This window comes from Amphiprion ocellaris, chromosome 14, assembly GCF_022539595.1.
Source record: "Amphiprion ocellaris isolate individual 3 ecotype Okinawa chromosome 14, ASM2253959v1, whole genome shotgun sequence".
NCBI lineage: Eukaryota > Metazoa > Chordata > Actinopteri > Pomacentridae > Amphiprion > Amphiprion ocellaris.
The window spans coordinates 13,629,896-13,656,654 of NC_072779.1; the positions used below are offsets into that span (position 1 = coordinate 13,629,896).

General features: G+C 38.8%; 2 protein-coding genes and 1 long non-coding RNA gene across 5 annotated transcripts in view; 1 reads left to right on the forward strand and 2 right to left on the reverse strand.

The window, feature by feature from the left end:
* Positions 1-26,759, reverse strand: part of LOC129350512 (uncharacterized) — a 78,641-nt gene that overhangs the window by 28,837 nt on the left and 23,045 nt on the right. The gene's annotated exons all lie outside the window — the stretch shown is intronic.
* Positions 59-7,528, reverse strand: wasf3a (WASP family member 3a). 2 transcript variants are annotated; one of them, XM_023297037.3, is made up of 9 exons: positions 7,324-7,528; positions 4,764-4,925; positions 3,078-3,212; positions 2,817-2,970; positions 2,614-2,731; positions 2,340-2,524; positions 1,712-1,933; positions 1,302-1,606; positions 59-1,165 (listed from the first exon to the last, which is right to left on the reverse strand). In XM_023297037.3, exons 2-9 carry the CDS (start codon positions 4,894-4,896, stop codon positions 1,008-1,010), a joined length of 1,410 nt encoding a protein of 469 aa, XP_023152805.2. In that variant the 5' UTR covers positions 4,897-4,925; positions 7,324-7,528; the 3' UTR covers positions 59-1,007. The 2 variants fall into 2 exon arrangements, with proteins under 2 accessions (XP_023152805.2, XP_023152804.2); XM_023297036.3 differs by having other exon boundaries at positions 4,764-4,928; positions 7,324-7,527.
* Positions 7,130-26,575, forward strand: LOC111587181 (coiled-coil domain-containing protein 38-like). Of its 2 annotated transcripts, XM_023297033.3 has the most exons (14): positions 7,130-7,227; positions 10,229-10,285; positions 10,574-10,729; positions 10,837-10,898; positions 12,204-12,361; positions 12,451-12,525; positions 12,717-12,880; positions 13,152-13,239; positions 13,807-13,849; positions 13,958-14,091; positions 14,324-14,453; positions 14,644-14,843; positions 15,374-15,467; positions 15,867-20,675. In XM_023297033.3, the coding sequence occupies exons 2-14, from the start codon at positions 10,267-10,269 to the stop codon at positions 15,987-15,989; spliced, it is 1,446 nt and encodes a 481-aa protein (XP_023152801.2). In that variant the 5' UTR covers positions 7,130-7,227; positions 10,229-10,266; the 3' UTR covers positions 15,990-20,675. The 2 variants fall into 2 exon arrangements, with proteins under 2 accessions (XP_023152801.2, XP_023152802.2); XM_023297034.3 differs by lacking the exons at positions 15,374-15,467; positions 15,867-20,675 and adding an exon at positions 25,419-26,575.

The window sequence follows — 26,759 nt, forward strand, 5'->3', positions numbered from 1 at the left end:
TTCTAGAATCTAGGAAAGATAAAAAAGGAACAATACAAGGACGAAGACAGCAGCATGATTTTCTGTCTAATCTTGAAAAGTTTAATGACATGTCCACATTTCCAAGACACATCACAACATATAATAATAATAATTTCATGGCAGCACACAACTGTATCCAGACTGTTCATGATATCCGACTACACATACTGTGGGACAGCGAAATGGTCACAAATTGAGGTAGCAATAAAATGTCTAACACGTAATATAGGGAGTTTCACATTTAGTCCAAAATATTATCACCGACTTAAATTGCATAAAATGATTTTTAAAAATAAACACTTAAAAGTCTTTTAAACTTTTTCTTTACAGTGCTGCACTCATTTACAATCAATAGACCTTTATTACAAACAATTTGACTTGGAGTATGAAAAGGTGGGACACACGTTACTAATAACATCAACTCTTTTCTATTCAGGTGTCCCAGTTAGCCATGGTGGTGTGGCAACGAGTCAGCACGCACGATACAAAGACCCTGAAACTGAAGCAGCTAGATGGAATTCAGCCAGTCATGTATTATTTATACCTGTGCTTAGTTTACAGTGGCATGTCAGAATGTCTTCAGTGAAAAAGGCAGAGTGCAGGGACAACTTGTACTTATAGGTATGGAGGTATGTTCAAGGTATCAATTTGTCATTACAACAGGATATTTCATTGGAATGTGCATTTTAGAATAACAATGTTACAAAACTTATGGCTCACATTCCAGCGACAGTACAAAACGGAACATTTAATAATCATAAAATCAATCTCCTTTTTAAATATGTGTACAGTACATCTGAATATTCACTTGTTTCTGAACAATGGTGCAAACTGCGTAGTCATGAAATGTCCTAATGAAATATTAAAGTGGCAGAGCAGACTTCTTAATACAAGATGAAGCAGTGGCTCAGTATATAAAGTCCACTAGATGGAGCCAAATTGAGAGTTTTGTTTGGTTTTCTCTGAAGATCCAGTAAAGCGTGTCGTCAGTCTGACCACTCGTTTTCATCAAGCTCCGAGTCATCCTCAGAGTCACTGTACTCGACCGCAATGCGTCGGGAAAGGATAGTGGCCACGTCATTCCCCACTGGCTCCCGCTTGTTCTGCTGCTCCTGCTGCTCTTGAACTTTCTTCAGCTGGATGCCTAATAGGAGATCAAATATAATAAAATCAAGTCAAATACTGTACACCTTTGTCAGCGGAGGCTGTGCACATAGCAGCAAATAGTTCCATCATATCGGCATTTATCTGATCGGCACAAAAACAGATCCCCGACTCACCCATGCGGATGGCAGACAGCAGGTCACTTCTCGCATCTCTCACAGGTTTAGTCTCAGCTCGGCCGCCTTCACTGTGGCCTGATAGGTGTGAGGGTACAGCTGGGGGAGGAAGAGGAGGAGGCGGGGGCCCTGGGGGAGGAGGGACCATGCGAGGCCCCGGAGGAGGTACTGGTGGGAGCGGGCAGCCTGGGCCTACATGCAAAACTCCATTATGCGGCGTTGGAGGTAGTGCACCCAGAGGGAAACCAAAGGCCGTCTGAGCTGATGGGATTGGTGGGCCTGGGACAGGAGGTGGGGGTACAGAGCTGTTTGACAAAAAAAACAAACAAAGAGGATTATGCTGATGATGAGGGAAAAGTGATATTATATTTGAATCTCTCTCTGATTACGCAAACAACAAACACACGTACTTGTGATTTGCAGCAAGACGAATCGAGCCGTTCATTGGGTCTGCAGCATGCGGCTCTGCTGTGGCGTAGGTTACCCTCTTGTAGTTGACATCAATGCTGTGGTATTCATGCTCCACAGGTGGCGAGGGTTCTGGGTTCCCAGGAACGTAATCATGAGACTTGGCATAGTTACAAGCAGCGTGGGCAGGCAGCGGAGGGATCGGGTAGTCGAGGAGGTCAGGCCTGGATAAACAATGAAAGACAGAGAGAGAGATTCTCATGCAGATGCCGCCGCAGTCCAGACGGTAGATTTATTGTTACAAAATCTAAGCTGGACATTTACACAACAAATATATTACTATTTGAGTCACATGGTCCTATTCTTTGAAAGAGATCTACACCCTCTCCAACACAAACATACACAGTAAAGATTTTAAGATTTTATTTCTCTCTAACTTTAGATTTCAGTTAAAGTCCCCAATCTACATCCCAATTATCACATTTCTGCATAAAATATAGTTACACAATCTTTTAAAGAGGTGTTTTGAAGATAAATGTTGCTTTTTCTTTTCTGAAATGTTTGATTTTTTTCTTTTTTTTTTAAATTAGGTACACACTCAAAGCTAAAACAAACAAAAAAAGCACTGACCTGCCATCTGGAGACAGCGAGCCCTCAGACGATGCTCCTCGCCGAAGTGTCTGCGGATGACGGTGATCTGGACGAAGCTCTTTATCGAACGCCATCATGTTCCACTCTTGCCTACGATTTCGAGCTTTTCTCACTTTCTTCACTTCACGCTGAAGGGTGCTGCTTTCTACACATCGCTTCTGCTCCTGGAAACGGTGGATGGAGAGACAAAGCATGAATAAGCTCCCGCTGAGGGAAACACATAAACATTAAGATGAGAAGAAAGTGCTCTCACCCTCTGCCTCCGTCTTTCTTTCCTTTTGTCCTCTGTGTCCTGGAGCATCTTCTCCTTCCACAAGTCAAAAAAGTACGACGGGTCCGAGTAAAATTTCATTGCATCAGTGGAATCCTCTCTGTATTTAAACAGTTTCCAACACGGCACATTAATTGAAACTGTAAACTGATCAGATGTGTCACTTTTGATGAAAAGTGCAGTACCTGTAGGACGTGAGGGTGCTGAGGGGAGGAGGCCTGTCGCTGCCGTTGTACAAGTCAGCTACAGAGTTCGGAGTGCTGCCCTTCGACAAAACCTGCTGGTCCTGGATGGCAGAGCTTTTGAACGCCTTCCTCATGTTAATGTCCTGAAGAGAGACTTCAAAACAGCAAGATGGAGAATTAAAACGAAGCATGCGAGAGTAAAGAAACAGAACAGACGATAAAGTATTGAATTAACAGTCAGATGCTCTCCAGTGGACTAACCCTCCTCCACGCTGGAGTCCAGCTGGGTGACCTTAACAGCCAAGCGGTCGATACGGTCCTGAAGGGAGTTTGCGCGCACATAAAACGTGTTGGCTTCATTGAAAAGCTCCCCAAATACATTTTCAGCGTGTTTACCTGCAACAGACAGGTGTCAAATCTCAAAAAGAGCAGCTTACTGCACGACACGCGAAAACTAAAAGAAATGGACAACAAAAAATTCACTGTACCAACTATCTATAGTTTTATAAATTTCTGGATCACTTTTATTGCTCTGGATTATACATTTGCACAAAGTGTTTGGTTGCTGCACATTACAGCATGCAGGGTGCATATGTCAAGCAGCTCACATCCACTTAATGTGGAAACTATCATTAGACTGCCTGTCGTCGTGTCTCCGCCCACCTACTCTCCATCTGATCTGCCTGTGATACAAAGCTTCACAGTAAGCTCTAAGCTCCTGTAACTTCACTAAATCCACACATACAAACACACCCAAACGCACATATACACTAATCAGAGCATCCTAGCCCCAGATGTCAGGAGTAAATTTGCTTTCTAAAATAGTCTTTCACTCTCACCTCTACATTTTTCTCTCTCCCTCCACAGCAACTCACACCAACTAAAACACACAGGTATAGCAACCTTTACAGAGACACTGCAACACTAAACATTTAAATGACTCTGTTTCTGCACTGAATGACTGATTAGAGAGTACATCAAATAGATTTTAGCGCTGATGACATTGTTGAACAATAATGCACACAGACTGAAACAGCTAGATGATGAAAGTGTTGCCCTTAATATCGCCCATGTTGCTTTTTGTGTTAAAAGCCTAACAATCAAGACACACTGGGATGTAATGCTGATGGTCTCCGATAATCACCTTTAGAGGATTAAGAAAATATAAGCACTTCTAACGCTAAATGGATGCAAGTCAATAAGTCAAATCCTCTGAGAACAAACAAAGAAATATTTATCCACTGTTGTATTTAAGCCGCAACTTGTGATGTCCTAAATCTCAGCGTGTTTTGTGTTTGTCTGAATGGGGTGGAAAAATAAAACTGAACTGACACTGCATGCTAGAAATTAGCCATGTAGCACATTTTTCCAGTGACTTTTACTGAATGTGTTTCATTCTAATACAGAATGATTTTGCTACGAAGTTAGTACAGTTGTATTCGAATGTGGCAGAACTTGACAGATTGTTCCTGTGACAGCTACCAGAGAGTTTTATGGCTCATAATGGGCATTTTGGTTGTGAATATACATGATAGTAAGAGTGTAGAGTAAAGCTAATGGGTCTGTATAACCATATTTGAGCATACATTTGCTAGAAATCTATGCAGTTTCCTGTTATTTGTGACTCTCTGATGAAGAAAACTGTCTTTAGAAATGAGTAAATAAACTACAATTAACAAAACTGCTCAAAAACATAAAATATATATTTTATTTTCAGTTGTTATTTTGTTGGTGATTTTCCTATGGTCGTGGCTGAAAACTCTTTGAAGGGTACCTAAAAATCTCTCTGGGGGACATCAGAAATGTTTCTATGTAGGAAAAATCCCAGTTACTAAGCAGACTGGTCATACAGCTTCCCTCCTGTAATGATGTCAGTTTTAAAAAGTATCATTTATAGTAACATTTTATGATGCAAACATTGCTGAAATTGAACCGATTGAATCTTACTCAGGCTGCTGAGCTGACGGATGATGGCAGACAGCGTGTTATTGGTTACACATTCCAGCTCATTGCCAATCCCATCAGGCACGGCACCGTGGCACAGGTGCCGAGGCTCAATGTTTCTCTTGACCAGAGGCATGACCCCTTCTCACATCTCAGCCACTGCACCTGCTGGGGGACAGAGAACAGAGCTGACAACTCACTGTGTGCTGCAACCTGCAGAGAAGACCTATCAGCACATTAATCCATATTCATCAAGCAGTAACAGTGGCAATGAAACATGGAGTCTAAATGCATTGGGTGCTCTGACCTGTGCATTAAGCATAGGGTCCAGGTTAATGCACATAATTGCCTCTGCATTGTTATTCATTTTCCCACCAATAGCTACAGTAATGATTTCCATTATTTCTGTATGTTGATAATTTCACAGGCGACATGAAAATGAACACTAATGACAGATATAAACTGCATATTTTACAATAACAGCTGCAGTTCTTTATTTTCCTGAATTTAACATTTGTTTTGTCTGTTATCCTTTTGCGATTTGATTAATTTGAAAGGAGGGGTAAAAAAAAGTGTAATGGACAAACAATATCAAAATTAAACCTTTGAAAGTTTTGTTATATTTGCTGTGTTGTGTAGTGCACCACTTGCTGTTAAATGTCCCAGTTTATCACCATCTGTCAAAGTGGTTCACCTATTGTGCGTTACTGGGTATTTTTGTAAAGGATGTCACCTTTTCAGCTACAGCTGTTTTATTCAGCAAGCTGATTGTGATAAAAGAGGAGAGAAGGCAACAGATGTCCCAATTTTTAAGCAAATCTGAAATTCACTTTGCATGTTTTTATTAAATGGATTGGAAACAAGGCATGGTCTATGATTACAGGTAAGGGAAAGCTAGCACACCAGCAACAGTAAGAACACCAACTGACCACAACTACCATAGTTTATGAGGATATTTGCACCATTGTGCTACATTAGAATATGTTATATTACAAAGGGGGTACAACACAAAAAAATTCACAGTGGCATTTTTAACTAAAATAAACCATAACATGAGATTACACATTCCGAGTTTTAATCCTTAATTCATGTAAAGGCTGTGTATGTTGACTTAATTTGGATGACTCAATCAGTGTAACTCTATAAATAGTTTGCATCTGTCTTAGGTTTATTGTATCAGTTGCAGATTAGCAAATTTTTGCTTCTTTTTGATTTGATACAAAACAATAAATGTATTTTTGTTCTTCTGTACTCAGGTTATTATTATTCTGCTGGTCATAGAGAGGGCTGCACAGTGGCTTGGTGGTTAGCACTGTCGCCTTGCAGCTAGAAGATCAACGGTTCAAGTCCCGGCTTGGGCCTGGGATCTCTCTGAGTGGAGTTTGCATGTTCTCCCTGTGCATGTGTGGGTTTTCTACAGGTCTCCAGCTTCCTCCCACAGTCCAAAAACATGCTGAGGTTGACTAGTAATTCTAAGTTGCCTGTAGGTGTGAGTGTGTTTGTTTGTCTCTGTGTAGCTCTGTGATAGACTGGTGATCTGTCCAGGGTGTCCCCTGCCTTCACCCTAAGTCAACTGTGATAGACCCCACAACCCTAATGAGGATTAAACTGTGTATAGATGAATAGATGGTTACAGAGAAATGAAGGGCTTGAATGTGGTATACAGCCAGAGCCTTTTTTGGTTAATCTATGAAAGTATTAATTAATTATACATGATTTAAGTAAGTATCTAAAGGCTAGTACCAAATGTCCACTTTGTATTGTTACCCCTCTGCAGCAGTTCAGAGGGGAAACATTGTCCGTGGAAGCACAAAGGTGGGATTTTCATATCAGAAAGACTTTATGATAAGAGGAAAATACGCACTTCATTTGCCTGACTCATAATGCTGCAGCCTCATAGCTTCAGATGCACTTTAGATAATTCCTTTTTGCACAGAAACTGCTATAAGAGCTGGATCTCTGTGTAGCAAGTATGGACAGGGGAGAAATATCAAATGAAATCAATCAAATTTCTTAATATAGCACACATACCAATTTCAATGCAGACTTGTACAGTTAGATTCAGAGGAAAAGGGAAGGTTTCCTTTCATGTAAGGGCATTAAATACAAATGCATGATTCAAAATACAAGAATTTTAAATATTAATGTTGCATTGATAACGTTGTCATTTTCAATTTTAATTGTTTTCCCAAGCTAGTTGACTAAACATTAGAATGTAATATTAATAAATATATTGTGGTAGCTAAGGTATAGTGGTTCAGATGACAAATAAAGGCCTTAGTAAAGCATATGTGAGAGAATTAAGTTCATTTATAAGGACAGACAAAAAAAATTTGTTTCCAGGGTGACGTTCCCATAATTCATTGCGCGGCAGGACCCAGAACCGTAACCTGTCACCGTGTTTAAGCTAGCTACTTCCGATTTCTTTGGGTTTTTCCTGAGAGAAAGTTTGAACAACTAACAAAAGGTAATTTTTCCAACACTCACACACAAAACATGACACGTATAACAATATATCAGCCGCTCCAGAAGATGCTTTAGTACATAACAGTGCGTTTCTTACCATAGAGTTTCTGTTGTTTGTCAGTTGGTTCGACGTACGTCTTGTTCACGTCAGCACGCAGGTAAAGAGCCAAAGTCAAAGTGGAGTCGAAGCAGCTTCATCCAAATTAAAGAGACTCCTTGGTGTCCTGCCGCAGTCCTCAGTGTGCTGACAGTCATCTCTGCAGGGCGGAGTTCACTCTGAAAACAAATCTCTGGTCCAAATCACAGCTTGAGCCTCCAGAGGATTTGTCCCGCAGATTTACTCCCGTTATCCAATCACAGCCGTCATGGCAGCCGTTTGGCATCCGCCGCTTTATTCCAGGATGCATTAGTCCTATTTTAAAGGACATTAGCTGCCAGCCTTCTATGAATTGGATATTAATATGGCAACTTATGATTTTTTTTCTAGAAGAACAAGCAATCAAACCAAACCTGCGCTTTATGATGTCATCTACTGATGCGTTGATCAGGGCTCAATTAATGCATTTGAATCTCATCAGGAAAAAGCAAAAATGCTCATCACACTACCAAATAAATTACTTGTTTTATTTTAAAACATGACTTAAAAACGGGAAAATATTCAATTTGCTGTCTGACACAGAACAGATAATGCAAATTATGATTTTGTGACAAGTGGTAAACCGGTTTATTCATTTTCTGCAGACTGGCACAGTGATTAATGAAGTAAATGAACCCTGAATGTGCAAAGTGTTTAGTATTTGCAAAACTAAATCCCTAACCTGGATTAGAGCTGAAACAATTTATCGACTAATTGATTAGTCATCAGCTATTAAATTACTATATTGATCAGAGATGAATCAGTTTGAGGATTTTTTTAAATGAGAAAAAAAGTCACATTTTTTCTAATTTTAGCTTCTTTGGATTTAATTTTTTTTCCCTTAATTGAATATTTTATGTCGGTAGACAAAACAAGACATTTTAGGGCATTTTTTGAGCATTTTTCATTATTTTATAACATTTCTTAGATCAAACAACTAATCAATTAATGATGAAAAAGTATGAAAATAATTGTTAGCTGCAGCCTAAAAGTACATCTTACATATCCCTTCAGTTTGTTCCTCCAATGTCATAATTATTCCTGATGTTTTACAGATGTTTTTGAGTGGTTATGTGTGTGTGTTTTGTGTGCATGCTTTGTAAAATCTGCTTCACCTTTTCATGTCTTAGATCACTCACTTGGCATAAACAGCAGCATGTCAGTCCCAGCCAGTCGGCTAGAACCTCAGTGGGTACGACTGGATTAGCAGTGAAATGAGACATTCAGAATTTGATTTGAAAGCTACACGCACACGCACACGCACACACACACACACACACACACACACACACACACACACACACACACACACATCCATATATATGTACACCATTTTTTTTCTTTTCCCTCACAGATGGTATAATCTGGATTGGGATTCCCTCACCACATCTGTAACCCAGATATGGGGGCTTAAATCTTTATAAGTGGCACACCATGAAACTGTATCTCACAGTTATTACAGGAGAATCGCTTGTTTTACAGAGATGTTGTTTAATCCAACTATCTCCATGTAATCTGCATTGGTGGTGGGTGTTTTGTATGAATGAGCAATTTTAAGCAAGCAAGCAGCCGTTGAGAAAACTAGTGGAAAGAATGAGGAGAAGAAGATAATATAATAACATAGATGTATAGATAAGTTGTGCACAATCCAAAAAAATCTAAGCTAAGTCAAGACGAAGACAGAGAAGAATGTGGGTTTTAAATTGATTTCTAAAGATGTGCACAATTGTGGCAGCTGGGGGGAAAGTTCGTGTATGTCCAAACGCCACAGCTTGTGCCACCATCATCTTGGGCTTTGGTGTCTTCTGGTTGCTTTGGGATAATAAGCTGGCTAAAAGTGATGCCTGACTGTTGCCGGCATTATAGCTTCACTGCACACTTCAGCTATCATCCCTCTCTGCCGCTCCCCTTTGACCTCTGTTGCTTTTCACCTCCATGAGCTGTAGTGATTACCATATACGACATGAAGAATTGACCTCCTGTCTGATCACTGGTTTGCATAAGTTTATACATAAATTCATTTTCCTACCTCGATTACTGTAATGCACGTTGTCCTGGCATCAGTCACAGCTCCTTGCCTATTGAGATCAGACTGGCAAAGTCGTCAGTGTTTTTTAAACCTCTTCTTCAAACACCCTGTTATTGAAAGGCCTTCATGAATTTTTGATATTGTGTTTGATGGTCTCTTTTGTTTTCCCTCCTGTTTTGTTTTTATGCTCTCTTGCTGCTTTTATACTTATATTTAATGATTTTTCTGTCATTTTTTTGCTGTTAGCTATTTTAGAATTATATTTACTTCTGTAAAACACTTTGTAATTTTGTTAATAAAAGTGTAATGTAAATAAAGTTTATTATTATAAAGGTTATTATTTTTTTAACATGGGATGTGTTATGGTTAAGAGAATAAAGAAACTGTGATGTGACCAAAGAAAATGAAAAGAAGTTGCCATGACTACAGCTGAGTCAAAACAGCCCAGTTTGAAGTTCAGCATTTGTCTGTGATAAAGTTGAAGAGTGATATAGAGTAAGATTGATAAGGTTTTTATTATTTTTTAATTAAAGAATGTCTAAAAACCTGTTTGCTTCAACTTGCTGCTAGCTTGTTGCTAATTTTTGGTAGGCTAACTGGCTATGGTGGCTTGCTAGGCTAACGATAGCCATGTCAGCTAATGCTAGCTCTACAGTAAGCTTATGGAGAATTGAAAAATAGATGTTATTACTTTATAATGTGATGTTTCACAGGCATGTAAAACAGAAAAAAGAACAGAGTAGCTCATCACAAGACGTTCATTGTTTTCTCTTTAAAGAGAATATGAAGAAATTATGCAAAGATTTGTCATCCTCAGTTTGTTCTTTTAACCTGCAGATCCAGTACAGCACCAGCCGGCAAAATAGAGCTCAGAGATGTCATCACCACAGCCAGGTAAGTGTCTGCTCTGTCATAGCAAAATGCAGCGATTCACACATGAGAAACAGTGTAACTACATTGATTTTCAGGGGTATTTATTAGCATTAATTCATGTTTTAATTGATAGCTGGAGGAGAGAGATGATGGAAGGAAGTGTGATGTGTTTGGATTTGAACTGTTTTAAGAGGCTGCTACGCTTCACAGCGGACTATAGGACTAAATCATTGTGGAAAATAGAGCTGAAGACAATTATTTACACTCTTTGATTTGCACCTTTTCTTCATTTGTTCTGTGAATTAATAGAGATGGAGTCAGAACAAAGTGACCTTGAAATGTCGGACACTGATAGTCTGGCAAAAGAGCTGAGAGGAGTGGTGATGGAGGAGGAAGAGGAAAAGGAGGAGACAATGAAAAACACTGTCCTCCTTATTGAACACACAGATGACAATCCTGAACCAGGTGGGTGGAGAGAGAGAGAAGAGCAGAGAAAAATGTAAAGTTTTTAAATTTGGCTTGAACGAATTGCTGACTGGAGTGGTTGAGAATGATCTGTCCTCTGTCCTCAGGCAATACTAAGATAAGTGAAATGGATCTCGTCGTGTTTAATACTCAGAAAGCATTGACAGAGGTAAATGAATTATTGAGTCTTATTTTAGTGATACAGCTGGACTGAATGAGGTGGAGAAGCTACAGGTCAACAGTTGTGCTCAGTTGAATGCAGAGATTTTGATTGTTTTGACTGGAAGAATAATGATATATTGGATTATGTTGATCAGTAGAGACAGCTTCACTCACAGTCAACATTCCCTCCTTTAAGCCAGGTGAGATACATACATATCTGAAAATGGTTATTTAAACTGTTAGTGTAATTGCTGTTTGTGACAATCAAAATCTGATGCCGTTATGTAAACCAAAATTTCACATCTTACATATAACCTCCTTAATACCAGCTGGTCCCATAACTTCCTAAAGATGCCAGTTCAGTTTTACCATATAAAAAGCAAGTACGCTAATTAGAAAAAATAAAGCTACAGATCAAAATAAGACAAATAAACTAATAAATCATTCTACATATAATTTGTAGGCAGTAATGTGTTTAGTTTGCCTTTGCAGACACTGATGGAATCACTAAATTGCAAACAGAGGCCTATTTCTGAGATATCAACCATTTGAAACCTCATTTGGACTTAAAACGATGAGCTTCATTGTGCTGCCGTGAAAATACAGCACAAATAACTTTGCTGTTTCTCCACTACAGACAAACACTTGAGTACAGCCTTGTGAACCTAAGCTAACCTACAGGAATATTTTTGAAAGTTAGATCACTTTTTTTGCAAAGACATATATCAAATGTTGATGTGAGCCTTACTTAATATGTCACTTTGGCAAGGAGAGCTAGGATAGACTGGAAGCAGGGGAAAGACGACCCAGTCTAAAACCAAAATGTGTTGCTTTTCTTTTTTGTGGTATTATATATGTTAGACAGGCAAAACAACACGTCAGCATTTGAACTTTGGAAACACGTGACATATGAATTATATGACCAACTATTTCTACTTTATATTACTAACACAAGCCAAAAACTCTTCCGGGAGCAAGTCTGCAAAGCTCCATTGTTGTGTGTTTTCTTAAATGTTTTAAAGCATCTGTTTGTAGGTTTTGGTGACTAAACGATGTGCATAGTTGACAAAGAATATTTTTTTCTTGAATTTCCTCAATGGGATGAAAAAAGTATCTATCTATCTATCTATCTATCTATCTATCTATCCATCCATCCATCCATCCATCCATCCATCCATCCATCCATCCATCAATCCATCCATCCATCCATCCATCCATCCAGTATTTGCACTTTCCCAATGCCAAGTCACTCTAAGTCGGGACTTATCTGTCCATGATGTGAAATTCTCCCTATATTTCCCTCTGTCCTTAGGCCCAGTTGAAGAAGGAGAAGTCTGAGATTTTGAAGACTCAAAAGGCCGTTACTGGAAAGAATGAATTTATCAAAATGCTTGCATGCATGTATGAGGCAGAAGTTTGCAGCCATGAAGAATTTATCATGGATTTTGAGAAGAAATCTGCAGATAAGAAGTAGATGATTACTTGTTATTTTATCTTAATACTGAATGAAATACTCATTTTCCAGTGTTGGTAATATTAGAACTTGTCTCTGTTGTCAGTTATGCAGAAGCTACAAAGGCTAAAGAGGAGCTGGATGCTGTGATTGAGAAGCTAACTGATGGGACACTTGAAAGGTAGCATTTAATAAATGTAGCAACATGTGCACACTGTCCATGTTTTTAGGTGTATATAGTGATTAGCCAACAGGTGCAAGGACAAGAACTTGAAACAATGGAGAGAAATTCGGAGGTCTTAATGTGCAGTGATTATTTTTGCAGTGTAGTAGTGCTGATGTGGATCTAAATCAAGTCTTTTCTTTGCACAGTGAATTCGCAGAGGGAGTCCTGAATAAATATAAGAGTTACAAGAACCTTCTGTTCAATCTGTTGCTTCTGCAGGAAGCAGAGACTTCGAAAGCCAAAGTCTTGATTAACAAAGATGATCAGAATGAGATGAAGTCTGAACCTCAAAAGAGAGTAGTTAGAAAGGGTAAGTTTGAATACAAATGAAGTATAAGGGCCAGAGTGGTGCTAGTTTATCCACTGATCTTTGCCTTGTATTACAAAATTAAACCTGATCTGAGTTGCATCATCTTTTGCAACACAAATGCAGTGACTCAAGTAATTAGTTACCGCAGTGGAGTTTTGCAAGTGACATCTTTTTTAAAAAAAAGTGGTCAGAATCTTTGCCGCAGAGATTCACATATCTGGACCTTTAAGACTGAACTGCATATTCAGCAGGAATGATAACATTTGCACAGGTTCGGAGAGAGATTTGGAGTCCAGTCTGGGTCAAGTGCTGCCTTCCACCAAAGACCCCACACTGTCCTCAGCCTACAGCGACACTGTGTAAGAGAACACACTCAGCACTGAAGCCTCAAATTAAATGATTTACAGTAAATCCTCCATCAAATGAATTATCAAAGTAGTTGCCAGTTCATTTTTTTTTTGGCCTATTGCCTCATCAGTTAATCAAAAAAATGAAGTTAACAAAATGTTTTATAACAATATTGATATAAAAATAATATACATGTCAGATGATTTATGTGAGAAAGCTTCATAACTGAAGCTTTCAGATAATTGTGATTGGGTAAAAGCTATGTTTCCCCTCTGAAATATGGTGCAGCAGAAAATATGAAATAGCTTGAAATTGAAATAGTTCACTAAAACAGAAGAACAGTATCTGAGTAAATCTACTTACTTACATCCCACCATATTTTTATGTAAATATAATGACTTAATGACCTAATGACTTTATTTTATTTCTCTTGTTATTTTTTATTATCATATTGAATATCTTTTTTGCTGCTGATAAAGAAAGCTACACAGAAAACCTTCTGCCATATAACAATCCACACACACACATCTCTACATTTAAACTTCTCCTGAGCTTACTTGCTTTCTTTGCCATTTCAGGGTCCCAGATTCTACCCTGGATGTGAACAGCACAGAATATGAGGTCTGGTTTTCTGAATTTAAGATCAAACACCACTCAAGCAACATCTTTTCATCTTGAGTGTTTATTTGCAGTGCTCACACTGTGGTATCTCGTCCCTCCTTTCTGCAGGAGTACTTTTCTAATCCCCAGCAGCTGGTGGGTCTGTTGTCAGATTTGACAGACCTGAACTTGTCTCAGAATCAGAACTCCACCGGTGAGGACAACATACTGGAGCAGACCACTGAGTTAGCCTCAGAGAAAATGTGAGAATCATATACAGTATATCTTAAGAAACACAGAAAACCAGCTTTAAGAATGAGCTTTATCAAATGATACAACAATAAAAAAGCTTGACATTTCAAAAGAAAACAAAAAGGGTTAAATCAAAGCATAGAAATTTGTAACATAAAGCACATAAGGCACCGTGGGATAAACTGCACACAGAAAAACTTACCTGAAAGACACACAACATTCCTATCCTCTCTCTGTCTGAAGGAAAGAGTTGGAAGAGAGGCTACCATCGCTGGTATGTAACATGAAGGACAGAATTGTCAAAGAACAGGAGAGAGCTGTCATGCTTGGAAAGCAGGTTCAGCTCCACGAGGCAGTAAAAATACAGGACAGGGTAAGGAAACACAATGTCCTGGCTGCAATTTTTGCATCACCTTATTTCAAATCAACAAGTCACACTTTGGGATTCAATCTAGACCCATGGAGCAATAACACCCATAAATCCAGCGTGCTAATTTTGATCCCAGATCTTCTGTTATTTGTTGTTTTTTTCCCACCTCTTTTAACAATATTCTTACTTCCAGGATATCTTGGATGCAGTGGATAAGAAGGTGACAGAAGTGCATTTGTGCTTCGTCGATTGCTGGATGACGGACCTCAGCATCACTGAGAAGCTGTGTAATGCTGAGCACCGTATGTCTTTAATGCTCCAGCAAATTGAGAGCATCCCTGAAGACACATTTAAGACACTGCAGCATATCAACAACACGGAATGGAGGAACAGGTTTGTCACTGACTATAGAGTTTTTTAGATAATTTATTTGTTTATTGCAGTACACATTGTAGATTAGTGAGTAGTGTCCTCATTGCAGTGATAAAAATACAATGTACAGTAATAATTCATAGCAACTTAAATATGCAATTGGCAGAGATGGAAACAAAAAAGGTATATGTACTGAAACTCCTCTGTTTACATCATTGCACCACCATGTACTGCTCCCATTGTGGACTTTGTTACTCTTTATACTGTATACTTTACACTACTACTCACCTGACCTGGGTGAACACCTACGATTGTCCAAAGCCTCCTGTCATAGATTACATTTTCTAAGCCTGAAATCAGAGCTGAGAGGAGGTGCAGCAGTCTAGTTTCCTCTCAGACCATTTTAATAACAATATGCTGAATGGTTCGTAGGGATTTTTTGTCCAATGACATTACAAAAAGACTTCCTACCTCAGCTTTAAGGAAGAAGAAAAGTTTCTCCAAAGTCATGTGAAAACCTCTTCTCTTCCTGAATGCGATTCCTTCTCCAGGCTGCATGAGGAAAAGCTGCAGCTGGAGATCGCGAAACAGAAAGAAAAGTTAGCAAAGTACCTTAGAAGATCTCTGCCTGAAGCTAAGAAAATTGTGAGTTAACTTAAAATAGATGCATACAACATGTAGAAGTATGTGAAATTGTATTATGTTTTTTTTGCATTCTGAATATTTTTTTTCCACATTCACTTTAACTGCATCCTATGCTGCATGTATAATTTGAGCCACTAGATAAGATAAAAGTTCATCGATCCCAAAGGAAATTGTAGATGTGGAGAACATCTGGTAGAATACAGCTCATTAGAGTGTTGTTCCATCACAGTGGTCATGAGAAACTTGTAATTTGGAAAAACATTAATACTATCTTTCTGAAACAGAGGGACCAAGCTTCACATAGCTACAGCTTTTTGTAAAATGCTGAATTGATCTGTTTTTTTTTCTTCTCCATACCAGTAAACTGACACTTAAAACTTGGTCCTTCTGTTCTTTTAGACTGGGAGAAAGCTCATGCCCAGATGCTTCCCTGTCAAGCAGAATATTCAAGTCGTTGAGGAGGCTCCTGTCTCCCCTGAGGAGGACCTCAATTCCTACCTCTTCTCTGAGGACTCAGATTAAAACTCAGGTTCTCATGCCATTCAAAGTACAAAAATGCAGTAAAAATACAGCCGTTTGCATATGATTGAATCACTGTGATCATATCAAAATCTGTTTATCAAACACATTTCCTTACTAAGACTCCATGCAGTCTATGGGTACATGCACATGTAGATACCTCTGACATAAACAAAAATCTGGAGTCTAAGAGAGCAACATTTTTCTTGTTACCACATTTTAAGGACATGATCTTTTTATTAGATGTTGCCATGTTTAGTTCACAACATAAGATATTACTGGTGAATGTGATCAGAAGTGATGCTAGTGCATGACTGGTTAGGTTCTCACCAATAGACATGCAAGAGAGTCTTCTGAACTATCAACTATCAAGAAGTAGCTTTGAATGGAAAAACTGTTCTCAGGAAATTACGTCTGTAGATATTCAATTTTTCACTACAAATTCATATTTTACTGTTTTGACTCCATTTTACAGTCACAAATTCTCAGGTGAATTCGTCTTTTGCCCATGATATCTCAAAATGTAAATAGTTATTTTAGTTGAATGTCCAAACTTTTATTTTGTATAATATCAGGAAGTGCGTGCAAATTGTTCGAAGTATAGCAACAGACCATAATAACTTTTTAATAACATACATATTGTCTTCTAAAATCATCACTATATCAATGTTCTTCAGTTGTGTCTTTAAGAGGGATCTGTATGTAAATAATTTCATTCATGGGATTTACAAGAAAACATCTCGGTCTTGTTGCTCAGTCAGCAGTCCCAAAAGATTTTTTGACGTTTGAAGAATCAAAAAGTTCAGACACATTAAATTGTCAATATTCTAATTTAGTTATCCAGGGATGAAAAATATAGCCCTGATCTTAATCTGGGATTGAATGTATCAATTCCACAATTTTTCAGAAGTCCAGAATATCTACAGTCCAGTAAATGTAAAATAAAACTACAAAAGCACTCAGAGAGTGCAGTACTCCGCCAAGGCTGTTCATTCCCCCATATGGCATTGTCAGAAATGCAGCAATTTTTATATAAATGCAACATAGTTATTGGTGATCAGAAATCATGGCAACACACAATGTGGCCATTTAATATAGATGTACAGACAGACAAACCAACGCTGATTGTCACATAACCTCCACCGCGTTACTTGGCAAATTAGTAACACTTCACTCTGCTATAAACAGGTTCTACACAGTTGGACATAAAAGAAGTACACCTTCCTACAAAATATGTAATTGCAACAAACACATCAGTAAAGTAACAAAATGAACATAAAAATTATAGTTTCAAAGAAATACACACTGTATCGTGGTCTGAGAAATACATATTTACAGTGTTCACCTGTACACAGTGTTTTCTGTTGACATACACATGGTCCAATAATGTACCATAGTCTGTGGTAGGTACTCTCACTTGCTGGGCAAAACCAAAGTCCTCCATGATGGTAAAAATGTGGTGATGGGGATTCAATGAGATCGATGTTAAAATCCCCCGTGGAGATGGTTAGGACATCTGTCGGCAGGGATTTCATGAGGCTTTGCAGGCTGGAAATGAATGTTGGTGTAGTCAAAGATGATGGCCTGTAGAGAGTAACAATGTTGATTTTTGTTGGCATTTCATGACCCTTTCAGCTGTGTATTCTAGCTGGTTGGCTGTCAAGTTCATTTCCTGAGACGAGATATCTTCTCTAGCAATCATCATCACACCACCTCCTTGCCCTACTGTGACATGACTGTCTGCTCTGAAGCAGACAGATAATCTGATTCCCACCACAGAGCCAGCTTTTTTAACCAGTTTGTTCAGACACCTTGCATCCTTGTGTTTTATACTGCCCCCCAGCTGACTGCAGCATAAAACAGAACACTTGCCAGCACAGACTGATAAAACATCTGCAGCATCTTACTGCAGATGTCTATTGATCGGAGTCTTCTGAGGCAAAAGAGGCGGCTCTGCCCCATTTTGTAGATGAAGTCTATGTTTTTAGACCAGTCCAACTTATTATCCAGATGTACACCTAAATATTTATACGATGTCACCACCTCGATGTCCACGCCACAAGTGTTCACTGGCTGAAGAGGGGGTTTGGATCTGCAGAAATCTATGATCATTTCCTTTGTCTTTGAGGTGTTGAGTAGCAGGCAGTTTGTGTGACTCCAGTGACTGAAGGCACTTATCAGATCCCTGTATTTGGCTTCATGTCCATTTCTGATACATGTCACAATAGCAGTGTTATCAGAGTATTTCTGTATGTTGCAGGACTCAGTACTGTATTTGAAGTCTGATGTATACAGTGTGAAGAGGAATGGAGCCAGGACTGTTCCTTGTGGTGACCCAGTACTGCTCATTAATGTCCCAGAAACACAGCAACATAGAATCTGGCCATTTAATATAGATCTACCCACAAACTAAATGAATAAATAAAACATTACTTTGTGGTGAGTACAGGTGTGTGTTATGCATGTGGACATCATGTACGGATACCGAATCGCGTGACCTAAATATGTAGCGGGCTGTGTGAATTGATGCAGGCAGCTGACGTGCCACTGTCTTGCAATGACACAGAAATCTGTAACAAATCTGTGGCTCCAGACTGTAAGCTGCATTACTGCCAAAATCTAATCAGGTGATCCTTGTGTCATTTTAAACCTTCCCTGAAAATTTCATCCAAATCTGTTAGTCCGTTTTTGAGTAATGCTGCTAACAGACAGACAGACAGACAGACAGACAAACCAACACAGATTGTCACATAACTCCACTGCGTTCCTTGGTGGAGTAATAATGAATACAAGAGGAGATGCTCAATATATTAAAAAAAAAAAAAAAAAATCACTGAATATTTTTGAATGAAGTTTCATGTTGAATTTCCCCACTTCATTATAAAATTAAACTCTGTTTTTTTAATCAGGCATTTTAATGTGTAGTTTGAAAGCTCTTTTTCTGTTTTTGTAGTAATCAGCCTGGGAGCATACACTGAGGGGCCTTCCATAATTTAGACAGTGCCATAATCTCTTAGCCAGCTCAGAAGTATTAACCCCAATACAGTATTTACCCTCCCCATTATCACCATCATTGACCCTGCTGGTCTCACACTGTCACCAGCTTACCCACTTACTGCACACTGGCCAAACACTAACACCTCCATCATCCATTACACACAGACTGCCTCTCCTCTGATATTTGTCCTCCTATTATGGCTTTCTAGTCCCTACTCTATATTGATCACTGCCAATGCCTTGGCAGTTATTACCCATTAAGAGTGAGTAACACAGCATCAGTGTATAATTTCACACTCCCTTTCATGCTTGCCTTTGTGGTAATCTAAACTAACGGTATCAAAAGAAAAGTCCAGTGTTTCTGTTAAAATCATGAATGAGCTCTAAAGATGTCATTATTATAATTGAGGGTTCAGTGCTTTTCATCCACACGGTTGTCACCACGGCTTTCAAGCAGATGGACCTGGTGTTCATTAGGTGCTAAGTGATGAATGATGGTGATGCAGTGGAATGCAGAGAGTCTAGGAGGGGGGCTGATCATAAACAAAGCACCCACAGGTGCTGAAATAATTTGGGATTTGTTTTACTTTTTGTGTCCTTGTGTGGCAGAATCATGAGAGATTTCATTCACTGATTCAATATGCTTAAAATTTTAATCTATAACGCCTCCATAGCTGCCTGGTACACTAAAAAATAATTGTTGAGCTCAAATTTTGTTATGGTAACTTCTAATAAAACTATGTTCAACCAACAAAGTACATTGAGTTAGGGGAATTAGTTTTTCTCTGTACAATCTAAGTTATTTTTAATTATCATATTGTCCAAGCATGTTAAAGTAGGGAAGGAGACTTGGAAAAATAATGTCAAAAATAGCCCATTAGGTTACCTTAACTTGAATTTATTTTTTAACCAACCAACTGAAAATGTTAGTTCACTTTACCACACAATATTAAGTTAATGCAATTACTTATTATGTCAGCCCACCCCGCAGAATAACAATTTAAAAGGTTTATCTAAATGACTAAGTTAGATTTTTTTAAATATTGTAACCGTGCATTTAGTTAAGCGAAGGGAATAGGTTTAAGAGTGTACATGTACAAGCATTTTATTAAAGAAGCAGTCCACCGATTTTACATGACGTTTAGTTTACTTGTCATAACAGTAGAACTTGAATACGACTTCTGAGGCCAGGAAAGGCGCTTTCCCAAAAAACATATCAGTGATGATCTAATGATGCTCTAACCTACTGAAATATGCCTTTATATGCATTCTTGCACTCTTGATAGCACCCTTTTAAACTTTACCAAATGCTGACACATCTTTAATGCATTAGGTGAAGAAATACAAGAAATGACATTGCTCTTGCAAATTTTAGGCAAAAATTAAGACATTGTGTAGTGTAGTACTCTCATGCTCCTAGGCTTTCACTTTTCACTTGGTGCCATCTGTTGGTTATTGCAGGTAATACATGTAAATGAGTTGATGATCTGTGGTTTAAGGCATCTGTCCTTTCAGATGATTTTCTCAGTATAACATTTAAGACAGTCTGAAAATACAGTCCAATGGATTCATATATCTGTGAATTCCTAAATAATACTGTTTGGCAGGAGTTTCTGTCTGAGTATGTTATGTGTATGTGACTTACTGGTTGTTATTGTGCAGGCGAAACAAATGTGAGGTTTGCATGAAGAAAATATGTTGAAATAAATATATCTTGTAATTAAATAGACCCTGCTGCTGATCATATGAATATATGATATGAATTTACTGCAACTCTTTACAGAAAGAGTTTACTCTGTTGAAATGCAAGCTCAGTAGCTGTTATATTTTTTCCATACAACTGTCAGGAACTCTCAACCGACCTTGTATATAATAACAATTTTAGACTGACAACTCAACTCAAGGTCCACGTTTTCATTTTTCAAAGGTTTCATCTGTCATATGAATCATTTGGGGGTTTAAAATTTACATTAGTTAACTGATTAAAAGATCTAATCACCTGTAAAAAATACTTATAGTTGGTAATTTTTAAATTATTTAGTGTGATGATGGTTAAATTTACCAGTGCTGCTTCTTTGTTGCGTTAACAAATCATTAAAATTCACCATACCTTATCATTATAAAGCTATCATCATATTATCCAACTGTTTTCTTCTCATCCTGTTTACAATGGGCCTTTACAAAACACAAAACCTTAAATTTTCCCATAGCAGAGCGCTGCACATCACACGGCAGTGGGAAAAATAATCAGCCGGAGCTTAAGGCCGTATCAAAAGCCTCACAGTTCCTGAGCAGCCGCCTTTAGAGGGGGTGACTCTTAGAATGCCTCAGCTTGTTTGTCTCATGGTTTAAGTGGTGCACATAGCCATGGAAAGATCATTAAATCACTGTTTTACCACTTGGCTTAATCCCCACAACAAAAGGGGAAGATACAAAAAAAGAGAAAATGGAGAGAAAAAATGGTGGGCGAGATTAAGTAGAAACTTGATGGATCTAAACTGACGGCTCTGTTTCCCAGCGTTGCTAAGGGGAGTTAAGAATCTTGATTCCACATCTCCCAGGCTGGAGAGTGGCTGCTGATCGGACTTTCCCTGTTACCCCTGCAGTGGCCAGCCTCGTTTGTAGTGTCCGCTGCTGTGGCCATCTGCCGGATTACCCAGCAGGATATATTTTTATAGAGAGCATCCTATTCATATCCTGCCTGCTAAGGTTTACGTTAAGGTTGAACTCGGGTGCACTTACAATGGCAGATGAAATAAGCCCTATCCTTCTTACAGCACCCCTCCCCATCTTCTCACTGTTTGAGAGACTGATAGCAGTGGGTTGAAAGGGGCTGCTTCACCGTGGCATGAAAGAGGATCTCATGCAATGCCACTGTCTGCTGCTGATTTTTATTCAGGCGCTGACAATAAAGTGGTGCCCAGCATGAAAAAAACATTTGTATGTGCCAAGTGCAATTGTTTCTTCTAATAGGCATCAACAGGCCAACTTCTCTGTGTTACCATACAGGTGAACTCATTCCTGGGAAAATGTTTTTTTCTTTCTCAGCCTTGTAGGCGCGATGGCGTCCCCCTTTTTCCTCGGCCTAACGGGATTAGTCGTGCCAGTGCTACCCCGGCTGTCACGGTACTGTCTACTTCCCATCTCTCTTCTGGGCCTCTAATGTGATTAACCCATTCCCTGTGGTCCAAATGGTTCTGGAGGGTGGGTAGAGGGACAGGGGGGTGGAGGGGGGCACCTCCCTGGCATGTTCCTCCCCATGCTTCACTCACATTGGTACTTTTATTGGGCAGGAAGGACCGAGGTCAAAGGTCTGTTAGGATGTTGGAGATGAGTAAAAGTGTCTGAGGGTGGAATTCATCAACTCTTATGAGTACAATTTAAATCCTAAAGTTATTATTGAAACCATTTTAGCATTACTTCCATCTGAGAATCTTCAATGTGGACCAGCAGGCTTTTAGCCGCTTAAACGCTGGGTCTCTCAAATGATCACCATCTATTCAAACTCCTCAATCAGTGATGAAAATCTGGTCAAGCTGATTTGTATTATGGCTTCTGCTTTCAAAGACATCACCACTGAATATTTACTGCTTGCTTAAGTGGAGACAATAATGATTGCCTACGCCCATCATCTTGTCAAATGTCAGTGTTGTGGGGCTTCGCCTGTTTAACACATGTCACGCTCATTTTCGACTCATCTGTCGCAAGTCTTCTTCGGGGCATCTGCTGCACGCAGAGGACCACATGCCCTTTGCCACCACTCAGAGGGAGAAGCCCCAGAACCTGCGGGCTGCACACAAAACCCTGAAATCACCTCTGCAGCACCAAGCACTTGTCACTTTATATTTTTATCAGTGTGGCGACATACGGCATACTGTAGCTTCTCGGTGTAATGTGGAAAATTCATTAGCATGTGCTTGAAAACTGTCCTGTGAACAAGTTAGATTCCTGTTGGCAAGGCTGGACTCTAGCATGAAAGATATTTTTTTTGTTTGCAGAAATATCACACCATCAATGTAACACAAAAACCGCTGTGCTATTGTAATCTTGTGTATTCACATTTCCTTCGTATGGAAAAACAGTCTGAGCTACTCGTAAATAAATTTTTAGATGTGGAGTTTTCAGAAACTGACAAAATTTTATCTGATATCTATCAGTTTTGGTTGCTCATAATGGCAGCAATGCAACGTTTACTGCATATAAAGTAAAATATGTGCACAGGCAGTAAATTTATAGCTGGCTTATTTTGTTTTTGAAGATTACAGAAAGAGTTTCCTCACACTCTGGCATGTGAAGGCCAAGAAAACTGCAGTCCCTGTCCAACCTCTTGCTGTGTTAAGTGCTTCACGTGAGCCCACAGCCACGGTCAGGCGACGGCACGGAGAATTAAGAGTCTTAATTAAGATTTTTTACAACTCTGCATGTGCTGTTCATATGCGAGACAACAGGCTTGAATAGGGTGGGGTACGGTGGATTCTTAACCAGCTGCCTGCTCTGAAACAAACCCCAAAGTTAACATGAAGATCCACACGATGAAGGAATGTGTATCACTTTGGTTAGAGAGTTTGCGAGATGGTTTCTACGTCAGACAAATGTCTTAGTATGTGCACTTATCAATAATAAGTGTATACGTTTAATTTTTTAGCAGACATTAGCCTAAGAGTAAACAATTCAACATTGTGATGGAAAGACAATGCCATGCATGAGGGGGTAGCACCCCTTGTGTAGAGATTTGGTGGGTTTCCAATCCTGATATCCAACACAGCACCATGTAATGGAAGGTGACACTTATTGTATTAGTAGGGGCTAATGAGTGTCTAAAAGCCTGTGTGACTGTGTGCGCTGAGGAATCTCATCGTGTGTGCTGGGTGGCAGGAAGAAAGGACAATATCTCTGCAAAGGAGAAGAGGCCATGAAGTGCAGCTTAAAAAAAGGGGGGAAAAAAGAAATGTCCACCACCATCACTGCAGATCTCAGGAGGCACGCGAGACCTCGGAGATTTTAGTGTACTTGAATTCTAATAGAGATATAAAGAGGAGAAAATGAGTAGCCTGTTTTATTTGATGCCTGTTGCTGATCAGCGTAGGCAGGTAAACTTTAGCTGTGCTCACACAGTCATCAAACAAACATTGGGTAGTAGAGTTCAGACTAAGTGTGATATTGAATCTCAATACTCCAGGCTTCTACCACCAAAGACAATATTAATTACAACATTTGCAGGTCTGTGCCCATAAAACAGCACCAACAAATATCAAACTGGTATCAAAGGCTGGTATAAATAAAAGTAATCTTTTTAACCTGTAGTACTGCATGTGTCTCTGCTCCTCTGACATGTAGCATTTATTAAAAACATTATTGCAACAAATCACATAAAATCTTAAAGCAGCAGCAATCAGTGCTTTATCGGCATTTAATGCATTCTGGTCGACCTAAAGTTAAACGCTGTGGCAAACCCAGCAGAATAGATCAATATTGCAAAATAACTGTGAATAAAAATGTGATATTGATGTGTTTAGCCCAGAGGTAATGTAATGTTGACCCACAGACTACTGTGTGTTCATGCTGACATTCAGATTTAATATAATATATTGGTGGCAAACTGCCATGTTTGGGGTAAACTGTGTACAAGAGCTTATTAAACAGTGCAGTACCACATTTTAACCACAAGGTGGATATCTAACTAAACGAATGCTTCTTAGCTTCTAGTAATAATACTCAAACGCAGGCCAAAGTTCACTGCTAGGAGTCAGTGCAACTTTGGTTTTCTAATTTTTAAAACATCATTATATTTTTTATGCATTTATTTCAACAGGTCTCTGAAATAGTCTTTGTTTTTGCAGGAATTCTTTTTCAGATGATGCTTTGTTTATAGTGTTTTCAAGGAAGAATGAAAGATTAATAGAGCAACTCAGTATTCTCAGGCTGCCAAAGCTCTTTCATGAATCTTTTGCATGCAATATAATCTGAATGCAATGTTTATTTAAACTCCTGTCATCAACACACAGCTGCTACAGTATTCTGTACCTCAGTTTTCAAGCTTGAAGCACTTGTGCAGTATGTTGACCATGATATTTTATATTTCCTGCACTAAACAGCCACAAAAAACATCAGTTTAGGGTTCAGTGCATGGCTCCAGTGTTGTGATTGCTGCTGCACACTGGGTAAGCCACTTAGCTCTTTCTCAGTACAGGCTCTTAGCATGGATTCCATTAACTATTGTGACATTTGCTGTGTTACTGTGGCACCACAGCTGTAAGGTGAAAGTCAGAATATGTGCAGTGAGAGCAAACTACAAACAGGTCATGTGGGCTTCAAAGCCTTTTTCTTCTATTTGTGTTAAATTCAGGCACGTGAATGAAAATGACAATGAAAATATGAAAACTGGAAAATAATAGCAGTTGTGTCACTTCTTTTGCAAAACTTTTTTGATTACAGTTGCAGTACAATGGATGATGCCTGAATAATGGAGAAACAAGACCGAGGACTGACAGATCCACATTTATTGGTCGGTAAAACAATATACTACCATTTTTATCTTTAATTTTAAATTGTTGCTTGACTAATGTTGTTTTGGTAATGTGGTAGAGTTTGGTATGTGACAGTCATAACTCGTTAGTTTTACCTTTTAGAATCTGGATGGCTTGCTGAGGCATCATTATTTTAAAATAAATGACCAACATTAGATCTTCTGACATCTCTTTCCTGTGAGGTATGATCTATTAATGCTGGTGCTCTTTAGATTGTTTTTATGTCTTTACCAGTGAAGTAGCTCTACCTCACACCCACAATGTTGCTTCATTGATTAGACCTCAGCTTTGCTTAGGACTCCAATTCTGCTTTTGTTAAAATTATTAGCTGAGAGGTTGACAGACTTATTCCAGCCTGCACTGTGAAAGTTTGAATGATGTATTCAGCATGAGCAACAATATAATGACTTGTGCATGATACGGTTGAAGCAATTCTGCCTGTAATTGGAACCTATAACAACATTTGATCACATTTTGATTTAATTAAATTCCTTTCAATTTTATTTATATAGCGCCAATTACAGGTCAAATTTTCTCAAGACGCTTTACAGAACCCATATGCCTGAACATAATTTAGCACACAGTTACACATAAGTATATTCACATACTTTTAAACCAAAGTGAAACTCTCTGTAAACTTCTTAATAAACTACCTGAGAGCTAATTCTGAGGTCAGATTGATTCAGAAACACATTAGTATTGACGTTCTTACAGGATCAGTTTGCTCTGCGTCTTTGTCAGTGACACTTCTGCCAAATATTCCAGGCAAACAGCCCTCAACTCCTCTTTGGGCAGCTCAGAGTGTTGGACATTTTTATCAATGGCCATCGGAATAATCAGATGTCAACAATTTAATTATCACAATTATCCCTGTAAATGAGACAGCACTTCCACATGATATCTATCATTTCATGTATTTCCTTTATTATTCTTTTATTGTTTTAAATCTATTTTACAATGAAAATCATAATGTAATTCCATAACAGACAGCATTAGGCCCTTATTGCATAATGTGTGGATGAGCTGCATGAGTCAGCCATCTGAACAAACAGTTACTACCGATTGACCGACTGAAGAATGAACACCAGGATATACACTACCAGTCAAAAATTTGGACACACCTTCTCATTTAATGGTTTATCTTTATTTTCATGACTATTTACATTGTAGATTCTCACTGAAGGCATCAAAACTATGAATGAACACGTGGATTTATGTAGTAAACAGAAAGTGTGAAATAAGTCAAAAC

Coding starts and splice junctions, on each gene's coding strand:
- LOC111587181 (XM_023297033.3), top strand. Junction 10,730..10,836: donor AGATGACAATCCTGAACCAG/GTGGGTGGAGAG, acceptor CTCTGTCCTCAG/GCAATACTAAGATAAGTGAA. Junction 13,240..13,806: donor TCAGCCTACAGCGACACTGT/GTAAGAGAACAC, acceptor TTGCCATTTCAG/GGTCCCAGATTCTACCCTGG.
- wasf3a (XM_023297037.3), bottom strand. CDS start 4,896: ATGCCTCTGGTCAAGAGAAACATTGAGCCTCGGCACCTGTGCCACGGT. Junction 3,213..4,763: donor CCGTCAGCTCAGCAGCCTGA/GTAAGATTCAAT, acceptor TGTCTGTTGCAG/GTAAACACGCTGAAAATGTA. Junction 2,525..2,613: donor AAGAAAGACGGAGGCAGAGG/GTGAGAGCACTT, acceptor CACCGTTTCCAG/GAGCAGAAGCGATGTGTAGA.